An 11,242-nucleotide genomic window follows, 5' to 3' on the forward strand; every position below is an offset into this window, starting at 1 on the left:
GGGGCAACTGTTGGACCAAAAATAAAATAAGTCTAATAAGGCCCATCTAATAAATTTCCTCTCAATCAAGCCCACGAAGTGATGGACAAATGACCTAGAATGATCCTTCTAAGTAATAAGATTTCAAAGCCCAAAAGGAGCCAAGGTCCTAGATTTCTATCCTAAGACAAATCACCTAGGATAAATCAACTAGGTGGCAAGGATTTAAAGTCCAAAACGTGCTGAGGTTCTAGGCTCTTATCCTATGACAAACCTACTAAGTGTGAAGGCTCTTATGATCCCAAGGTCTTAGTAAAAATAACCTAAGGATAGAACATTTCTTCCTCTAATTTGTAGACAAGTTTGTATATCCATGTGTCAATCCACATGGGCTCGAGAGGACAAGTATTGCCAAATGTCACAAGAACAATGACATTTGTCATCGAAATAACTAGGACCCAAGTCAAATCAGTTTGGTCGATAAATATGTCTTTCATTCTCATCAAAAGGTAAGACAAAAAAGAGACTAAAAAGGGGAAAATGCTAACTTTCTCCCTCTAATCTTTCTCTTTCTAAATTCATATTTTCAAAAGTCCGATGACTGACTTGACCGTCGGAGGGTTTACGCCGGCAAAACCGGCCCTCTGATAATTTTCTTGTGTTTGTAGAGTATCACAAGACAAGGATCTTCTGATTGCCTAAGGAAGTGGACTCAGAAGAGTATATACAAAGGCCCATAAAGATCAGCCCAAAGAACGAACTCACCATCATAAGTTGGGACAAAATTTGCACCAACAGTACACATATTAGTCATTAAGGGTGGGTAAAACCGAACCAAACTGAAACTAAAAATTTATTGCAAACTTAAACCGAATTAATGCCCACCCTTAAGAAAATAAAAACCAAATTAAAACCAATAGTTCGGTTTAGTATTGGTTTTTCAGTTCAGCTTCAATTTTTTGGTAACAGTTTAGATTAACAAATTAGTTTTTCAGTTTAACTTAACTTGCACATAAAGCCTATTATAATCAATGTATAATAATGAAAAATAATAATTTATAAATTTGTATTCGCAAAAAAAAAATTACAAAAATTTTGTACTAAAATAAAACATTTTCAGAATCATTATCACTATTTTTAATATAATTTTTTTTTACCCAAAATATAAATAAAATAAAATAAGTTTCTACACCATAGTATATTTTAAAAGCTAAAAAATTGAATATAGAAGTACAAATCAAAAGCTACAAAACCCAAACTGAACTCATAATATCGTTGGATCGTCATCCTTTTATAAAATTTTAGTATGGTCCAATGCTTATGAAATATTTTATGGTTAACCCAACTCAGTATATTTTTTGGTTAACCCTTTTGTTTCCTCTGCTTCTAAGTTCTATCGATGTTCTGCCTTAAAACTTAATGCTAGGATAAATAGAAAGGAGGATTATCATTCGATTCAATGGAATATTAATAACACTCATTACCACTATTTCTTAGTACAAACTAATATCAAAACAGGATTTATAGTTGCACTAAGTTGAATCTCCATGACACCAATGAGGTTGAATCTAGGACACTGTTGTAGGAGTCCCCTATTCCGTCCTGCCATTTCTTCTCTAACTAGCTCTATTCTCTAAGGCTGCCTCTGTTATCAAAAAGAAAGAGATGGATGAGATCAAGTGCAAATTAAAATCACGTCTACAAAAGGCAGCATGGCAGCAGAAACTAAACAGGTACTGAATCAGACGTAGTTTTTGATGACAGCACCTCTTGCTCTTAAGACTAAAATGTCTTTCTTGTTACAAGAGCGGTACAAAAAGGTGCACTCAGCAGTCTTTGGTATTTGGGCACTGCTTTGCATATGCTGTTCAAGCTTTCCACCAATTGCACATCTGGAGAGAAGTAGCATTGGGACTTCTTCACAGTTTGACCCAATGCCAAGCAGTATCGATTCTGGTAAAGCAACCTATTTCAATGAGTGCAAAATCATTTTTTTTTATTTTTGGGAGAAAATGAGCACAAAATCACATTTAATCAACTCAAAAAGTAAGATGCTTGAATATACCTCGACAATGATCAAATCAATTGTTGAAATAAAGGCTTTCATATCATCTTGAAGCACGAAGTGAGATACCCCAAGAGCAAGCTCACAAGCGTAATTATCATCAACATCAGAATTTGGAGAGGCAATCAAACTGATCTCCAACTAAATGGAAAACCTCAAAAGGGAAGTATCCCATTATTCCTCAGATGGGGTCTCATATACGATCTGGGACATCTTCTTGCTCCTGAGTTTCCACTGAAAACAAAGAGAACACTGTCGCACAACATGAAACGTTAATTTTGTATTTTCTCCCACATTATCTGCCTATCATATAAAGACAGGTGGGAAAATTAATTTTGTTAGGAGTCAAAGGGATTTTGGATAAGTTATTACTGAGTTATAACAGATACACATCTTAAGAACATTTTAAGATGGACAACCAATTAAGGTAAATGACAAAGGCAGTTATATGAATCAATAGCAATTGGATGAGATTTAAGAAAGAACTATTATATTATATATGAATCCAATAAAAAGAACATATTCTTGACACAAGTATTCAACCTCTACTATCACATAACTAGGTTATGAATCCCAAGAAGAAAACATATTCTTATCGCAACCATTCAAATTTCTGGTTCGTACATTATTAGATTAGTTAGATGTATACATGGAATAAGATTTGTTTTACACAAACATATTCATTTAAAAAATAAAAAATAAAAAGACTTCAGCACACTTTCAACACACAGGAAAGCCTGGAACCATGTATACAGAAACCCAAATTTTGTAGGAGACCTAACAGGATGATTCTATTCGCCTCTAAGCTTACAAGCTGAAAATCATACAATATACATTGCAATAGCTTCTCTATTCAGCTTTCCTTTTGAATGCTGGAGTTAGCACTAAGTGCTAGTCAATGCAAAAGAAAATTTCACTACACTACAGAAATTTGAATGGAACACTGAAAATGGCACATACCTGTTGAAGAGCATTTGCAAGTCCCACAATCTAGAAACCTGTCACCATCTTAAAGAATTTGTTAAGGTTCAAAACAAGAACTACAACTCACAAGTGTCAGGCCCTGTTTTCGACAACCACGAATTCCATCATGTATATGCATATTTATAGCTTATTGAAGTGGAAAAGCTCATTTGTTCCTCAACAACCACTTTTGATGTATGTCCCGTGCCTTGTCTGATTCCTTCATTCTGCGATATCTCTTCTTAAGTATCCGAAATGGAATGTGATCAATGGCTAAACCTAATGTTTGTATCTTGGCAAAAACCTCCTCTGCCTCCTTCATGTTACCTCTAGCACAATGACCTTTAATTAATTCAGTATAAGTTATTATATCAGGCGTGATTCCCCTACGCAGCATTTCATCATATAATTGAAGCGCCAAATGAATATGCCCCAAATTACAAGAAGCGCCTATTAATAAATTATAAGTAAATACATCAGGAAAAATGCCATCTAAAAGCATCTCCTTTTTCAGAGAAAACGCATCGAAAATACTTCCACCTCTTGTTTCTGCAAGAATTAGCGCATTAAAGGTAAACACATTTGATGAAACGCCAAAAGACAGCATTAGGTCTCTAATAGAGAATGCATTACTGAGATCTCCACATCTTCCATAACCATCAATTATCACGTTCCATATATGAGGCTCAGGCACCACCGACTTCTCTAACATAGAAAGCAGAAATTCCCTAGCCTTAACAATGTCCCCATGAATACAGAGACCTTGAATTATTGTCTTGTATGAAATCTGATCCGGTGCAACTCCTGTTTTTGACAGAACACCATAAAAATGACTAGCCTCATCCAATTTTCCTTGTTTGCAAAGACAGTTTAGAAGAGTATTGTAAGTAATAACATCCGGAAGAAAACCTCTTTTAAGCATCTGACAGAAGTAAGCAAATGCAGAACTAATATCTCCATTCAAACAGAATCCATTTATAAGGACATTATACGCCACAATATCTGTTTGGATATTCTTTTGGAACATATCATTCCAAAGAGCTAGAGCCTGAAACTTATCTCCATTCTTAAAATAACTATCCATAAGTATAGTTGACGTAATTACATCGGAGGTAGCCTTGCCATCGTCATCAGCTAATACCTCTCCAAGAAACTTCACAGCATCTCCTAAAAGACCCTTCTTGCATAACGCATGTACGAGTATGTTATGTGTAACTCTATTTGGCCTAATCCCATTATTTGCCATAGTGGAGAAAAGATGAAGAGCCTTATCCAGCTCGTTGACACGACAGTACCCCGTGATAAAAGCGTTGTAGGTTGCACAATTGGGGGAGGGACGCATTTCCGACATTTCCCTAATAACATGATCTGCCTTCTCCAAGTCACCAATTTTACACAGCTCATTAACAAGATAATTATGTGTTAACACATCTGGAACAGTGCCTTTTTGAATCATTTTTCTCCGCAACCATAGAGCTGTCCCAATCTTCCCTCCTAAACACAGGTCCCTAATTACAGCTACATGTCTTCTGTAATCAGTTTCCAAGGTGCACCTCACAGGACCTGTATCTCTGCAAAATTTCACTTAGAAATTAATAAAAATTGGCCTGAACTCCAAAAATCATAAAGTCTACAAACTCATACAAATCAATCAGTAATTATGTACTTCAATAAAAACTGATAAGAATAATTTATCTAGCAGCCGACATCTTAATAATTTACAAGACAATATAATTCAACTTCTAACTCGTAGAAAAACAGGAGTTTCAAACAAAAAGATCCAAGGGGATGTATGCAGCTATCATACTTCTGCTTAATTTTGAAAGCACAATAGCTAAAGTATCAAATTTGCCTTTGCAGCTAATATTTTTATCAGACTACCCACCCCCCAATTATATTCACCAGCTAGTGATTTCATTCCACAACAACTATGGACTAAAAACCACCGAACGTTAATCGCAAACATACAAACGGCAATAAACAGAAATACACTACAACTAGGAATGTATTGAAAAGGTTACCTCATAGTTTTCAAACGATCCAAATTTTCCTTTAAAATTAAATCCAGTGCGTTAAAAACTGCCTGGGGATTTCCTTCATTGTCAGAATCCTTATTTGAGAACCAATGCCGAGTTTTGGAACGACATTGATCACCAACATAGCTCATAATATCGTTCAAAGTACAAGGCAAATTATCATCATCGCTACATGTCCTATAAATAGATTAACAAATGTGAGCATTTCATTGGTAAAGAAATAACTAAACCTTGTTTCAAAAGAATAAATAGTCTAAATCATCAAAATACCTTGAGTTGGAAAAAATGCGAGCTACATTGAGCTTGATGGAGTCGAAGGTTTGATACAAAAATCTAAGTATTTGAATATGAACTGGTGATGAGGATTCTCCGCAGGCAATAAATAACTAAAATAAAAATTAATAAATAAATAAATAAAGTGAGTGCTTAAAAAATGACAAAATGGAAGATTGAAAAGAAGAATAAAACTTACGGCCATTAGATAATGTATCTCTCTGCGTTTGAATCGAATCTGAACCGTACATCAACTCTGAAGCATATATAACATATGATAAACACAGAGGGGACTGACAGTCGATGTCCCCCGCTAATGGAACTCTCTAGAAGAAATTTTTGGGACCTGAATGAGCGTCGTCTATTGATTATTGAGAAGAGGCGCTGAGTGTAAAGTTGAGCTTGGGAGAGACGAAGATGGGATTGATGCTGTATCGAGGAACACAAAACATACAAGGCCATTGGTGGCCGGCGGAACCCAACTTCAACTTGGCCCACTGCTCTAAACGCAGCGTTTTTGTTATCAAATGCGGAAGTACAGTTATAATTAATTATGTAGTTAAATTTTATATAATCACTATTTTTATGTTAATTTTTTAATATATATATATTATAACATTATTTACATATTATATATTTATATATATGTTTTTAAAAAAAAATTCTTCTTATCTTGAGCATGAAATTTTGGACAGTAAGTAATATTTGAAAGAGTTTTCACTTCAAGCCAAGTGATATTAATTTATTTCATCTACTCCTACTTTGGGATTTACTCTTAAGTCATTCTCAATACTGTCTCTAATTTATCCTTTTCTTTATCCAAACCCTTTTTCAAAATTCTGCAGAAACTCTAACAATCCTTCAAGTACAACATCAGCATCGTCACTTTTCCTGAGCAAAAGACATATCACTTGATAGCATGGGTAAGTCCTGGATACGTATGAAACAAGACCAATAATCAATGTCATTGTCTTCATGTGGGCTTTGGTTCATGTTTTATGTGTGTGCAAATCAACCCCGAGCCTGATCCAATAAATTGCCATCCCAGTTGGAAGCTAATCAATTATGGCTTTTTTAAAAAAAAAAAATTCCCAGTTATTAGCTATCAAATGGGTGTTAGTTTGGTGTTGAAGTTTGGACGGCTAATATTTTTAATACCATTTTGAATTAAAAACAAAGAGACAAAAAAAAAAGGAGCAATTATCTACCGATTATTTTTCAAGCTTTTTATAAAATATTTAAATATTTTTTTTATTGGTAGAATTCCACTTGAAATTAACGATATTTTTCACTCATCCACTTTACCATTAACATAGTTAAGAGAATAAATGGAATATTGATCAAATGACTTTTTTTGCTCCTGAATATAAAATGACTATTCTACCCTAAATAAATGGAAAAAAAAAATCAGATTGCATCTTGTAGTCGTTAACTGTTTTGCCCTAATTATGTTTAGAATTTGTGTTTTCTAGCGATTATTTTCATTTTATTTTTATCTATAGATCTAGATCTCCTTTAATTTATATGGGTGTTTAGAAATAATGTTGATTGTTGACAAACTAATAAAGTAGTGGGAGCACTCCAATATGGATGTGGCAAATTATGTATTTAATCTCCATATTTATCCATAAAGTGGTTAGAATTTATAGACCTAAACCCCCTTAAATCTATGTAGGTGTTAGACCTAATGTCGACACTCCAAAATAATAGTGGGAACACTCCAATATGGTTATGACACATTATAGACGTAATCCCCATGTTTATTTATAGGGTGCTTTTTCAAACTGGTAATAAATACAAAATATAAATTAACTACGATTTGAATACCAAGAACAGATCCTATAACCTTAGCATTTTTTTTACTTAAACTATTCATTCTCAACTTCTTTTCTATAATTATTTTTCATTTAATAATTGACTGTCAGATTTTAATTCCCTATGATCCGACCCCATATTCACTAAATTATATTATAAATTTATAATTAAACACTCTTATTAAACAACTATTTTTTAGTTGTATCAAGGTTTTGACAAGGTTAAGACGGCAATGGATAAGTGAAAAATATTGTTAAATTGGGTGGAATTTTGTTAAGAAAAAAGAGTTTGTGTATTTTTACATATGACCCACAGACTGTGTCAGCCCATGTGGGCTTGTTCTCGTGCCGTGCAATGCCAACAATGTGTTTTGTGTTGCGTTGTGCAATGCCTTTTTTTTTTGTTTTTTCTTTTGGTTTAGGCCCAATCTTGCACACGTGCAGTGAGTTGTGCTATGTTGTGCCTAAGAAAAAAATACAACAATTTTTTTTTAATTTTTTAAGAGGGCATGCCAAACTATCGACATACTTTTTTCAAGTCTGTGTACTTTTTTTAGGGTCCATTGTGTGTTTAGTCAAATTTAACATAATCAAAAGTCCAAAACTCAAGTTCGTATCCAATAATAATAAATTAATAATCATAAGAGTATGTAACTTTGCCAAACTTTGTCAAACTAATAATTAAATAAATTTTAAAAACATATGCTAATAAAATATATTAAAACATTCAATTTCAAGTCATTTGTAAAATTATAAAATTTTAAGTTTATTTTTATTAAAAAGTGAAACATGCTTATTGTGGTTCTTTTCATGTGCCGTACTTTATCCCATTTCTAGTTATGTCATGCTTTTAAGATCTCACGTGCCTGAAATTCCCACTTAGCCTAGCCCATGTTTGTGCGTGCAGTGCCGCGTTCCCTACCCAAATGTGCTCGTACCATACTGTGCCATGTGACGCCCGACCCATTGGACATTTTTGTGTATTTAAAAAAGTCCAAAAGATTAGGTATTTGGTGGATAATAATTATTTTTTATTTAAATCGTGTTTTAACGATACCATTTTTTACCGTTTGAGTAAAATAATAATTTTAGCCTTACGATGTTAGAAAGGCTCTAACAGGGCTAAGATAGTAGTGGACGAGTGAAAAATATAATTAATTTTAAGTGGAATTTTATTTAAAAAAATTATATATAATGACCAAAATAGATATATGTTTTTATTACTTTCTATTTTTAGAGTATGTGTAATCAAATTGTTTAGAGATATCTTTTTTCTTAAATATGTAAAATTACATTAAAAAACTAAGTTTAAAAAATCTAAAGAACTTTATAATCTATTACATAAAATATGAAAAAGCTAAATGTATAATTTATATTTTAAGGTTTATGAATAAATAAGATATAATTATCTTTTTATTAAAATATAGGGTTATAATATAAATTCTAAAAAGGTATAATAGCTTATTAAATAAGCTGCTTATGAAAAGTAATCCCCTACCTGCTTTTAAAAGCTACTGATAAAATGAAGAAAATTATGAAATAAGCAGCTTTTTGAATTTCAACTGCAATCCCAAACGGGCCAATTGTCCACTTGGCCACTATTTAGAATTAGACGGTCAAAAGAAAACCTCTAAGAGATATTTTCACCCCTGATAATTTTAAATTAAAAATTTTTATTTAGAAATTGGAAAGGACACTTGCGCCATTTGAATAATCATTATAAAAAATAAAAGTGATGAATAAGCGTAAATCTGAAAATAAATTAAATTAATTGAGAATTGGTGCCGATGAGATAAATTAAGAGATTCAAAATATCACAACTCAATATTTTTCTATAAGATGATTCATATGATCATTAAATAGTAAGTAATTAGGATACGGTTGCAATTTCATTTGCTTTCCAAATAATCTAGTTTATTATAGATTTTGTAAATAATTTGGGTGAAGTTTTGGTAATTGTAGATTATAATACAATCACTTTGGGTGAAGTTTTGGTAATTGTAGATTATAATACAATCACTTTGGGTGAAGTTTTGGTAATTTTAGATTATAATACAATCACTTTGGGTGAAGTTTTGGTAATTTTAGATTATAATACAACCACTTACCAAATATTTTAACATGTATATTTGGCAGATTAATGATAAAAAGAAACCTGTACATTGAATTGACCAAAATGAACAGATTAGTAAATGTTAAAATTGCTATCTATATCTCTTTATGTTTAAATAATAAAAATAATTGAAATATATATGATAATTAATATTGCTTTGCATATTGATAAACAAAACATAAATTATTATATGAAAAAATATTATTGATGATCACTAATTAAACACCAACGACATTGTTTAGCGTCGGTGGAAATTTGGCTACCAATTGTTTGAAATCTGATGTAGGCAAATGGCAGCAAGTTTTGAAAATCTGAACTTTTAAGTTTCAAGATTTTATCTACTTTACCAGATGTCAACCGTAAAACACACATATATTTATGATTTTTTACTTTTAAACCAGTGAAATATCGCTAAATTTTAAGATAAACTAAAAAAATTATATCAAAAATAAAATTCAAATATTACAAAATTTTATCCAAAAAATAAAAAAATAAATTAACATTTTTTTAATACTAATTACACAATATTTACAATCCGATATATAACTTGAGACTTACATTATTACATTAATTATGTGAAGTACATGCCCAAATATATGATCCTCAGTCCCTCACATAAAGGATATCTCTACTCTACTCGCATTTCTATGCGATATATAATTTGAGTTTTACATTATTACATTAATTATATAAAACACATGCACATATATATGATCCATAGGAAAATGTCTCTGCTTTACTTATATTTTATAAGGGAGAAAGACTTACAAATTAAGTCTATATAATTTTTTTACTTAATTGAGAGAAATTGAATTTATAAAAACTCGAACCAATACTCACATAGTCCTCCTTAACTTTAATGTTGTGTTTACTTGCCGGATTTAAGAATGGGAATCCGGAATTAGAATGATTCATGTGTTTACTTGGTAAAATAACAAAGGGAATGAGAATCATTTTTGTGGGGGGAATCAAGAATGGGAACTTGATTCCCAAGGGGGCTTGGGAATTAGACTCCCATTCCCGACATTTCCCATTCTACCCCCATAAATTTTTTTTTTATTTTGAAAATACCCTCATTTTAGATAAAAATATAAATAGCAAAAAATAAAAAAAACAAAAAAATCCATAAAAACCTAAACTCTCTCTCTCGCACGAGCCTCCCAATCAAACGCCATCGGAGCAACTTCCATCACCGTCGCGGCCAAACTCATCCAACATCTTTGTCGTCGCGGTTCGTCTCCATTGTGGACAACAACTAGTTGCCAGTTTCGTCTCCGTTGAGTTGTGTCGATTTCGTCGTCGTTTCAATTTCGTCTTCGATTTGTCTCTGATGGTCGCGGTTCCGATATGATGATTTGTTGTTGTGACGATGACGATTCCGATTTTGATTATTGTTGTTAATTTTTTTTTTTTTTGGGAAATTGATTATTTTGTTGAGGATGATTATTTGGAAAATGGATTATTTTGTTGAGGATGAATTTTTGGGAAATGGATTAATTTGAGGATTATTATTAAGTTTTTTCGGAAATAGATTATTTAGCTGATGATGATGAATCTGATTATGATTATTATTATTTTTAAATGGATTATTATTTTGCTAATGATGATCTTTTATTTTGATTATTATTATTATTAATGATAAATTATAATTAATTAATAATCTAAGAACATATGAATATAATTAATTAATATATTAACAATAATCATTAATAATAATAACTTTAACAATATTATTATTATGATAAAAAAATAATATAATTAATTAATATAATAATTATAATAATTATAATTAATTAAGAATATTTTAATAATTTAAAATAATTTAACTCATTCTGATTTCAATTCTTACCGTTTAAGTAAATAATTTATTTTAATTCTCATTCCTCGTTTCGATTCTAATTTAATCCGATTCTAATCTATTTCGATTATTGAAAAGTAAACTAATGGTTCGTGACTGCGCTAAAGTCGTAAGCGGCAACAATTAGCGCTTTAATTTTAG

General features: G+C 31.6%; 1 protein-coding gene across 3 annotated transcripts; it reads right to left on the reverse strand.

Moving 5' to 3' along the window:
* Nucleotides 1-1,294: 1,294 nt before the first annotated feature.
* On the reverse strand, nucleotides 1,295-5,802 carry LOC18053933 (pentatricopeptide repeat-containing protein At5g24830). 3 transcript variants are annotated; one of them, XM_024178241.1, is made up of 7 exons: nucleotides 5,516-5,802; nucleotides 5,314-5,429; nucleotides 5,029-5,220; nucleotides 3,005-4,578; nucleotides 2,045-2,278; nucleotides 1,747-1,945; nucleotides 1,295-1,624 (listed from the first exon to the last, which is right to left on the reverse strand). In XM_024178241.1, exons 1-4 carry the CDS (start codon nucleotides 5,519-5,521, stop codon nucleotides 3,174-3,176), a joined length of 1,719 nt encoding a protein of 572 aa, XP_024034009.1. In that variant the 5' UTR covers nucleotides 5,522-5,802; the 3' UTR covers nucleotides 1,295-1,624; nucleotides 1,747-1,945; nucleotides 2,045-2,278; nucleotides 3,005-3,173. The 3 variants fall into 3 exon arrangements, with proteins under 3 accessions (XP_024034009.1, XP_024034010.1, XP_006450124.1); XM_024178242.1 differs by having other exon boundaries at nucleotides 1,747-1,932; nucleotides 2,045-2,296; XM_006450061.2 differs by having other exon boundaries at nucleotides 2,045-2,296.
* Between the last annotated feature and the right edge of the window lie 5,440 nt (nucleotides 5,803-11,242).

The sequence above is a fragment of the Citrus clementina genome, unplaced genomic scaffold, assembly GCF_000493195.1.
Source record: "Citrus clementina cultivar Clemenules unplaced genomic scaffold, Citrus_clementina_v1.0 scaffold_1, whole genome shotgun sequence".
In the NCBI taxonomy this organism is placed as follows: Eukaryota; Viridiplantae; Streptophyta; class Magnoliopsida; order Sapindales; family Rutaceae; genus Citrus; species Citrus x clementina.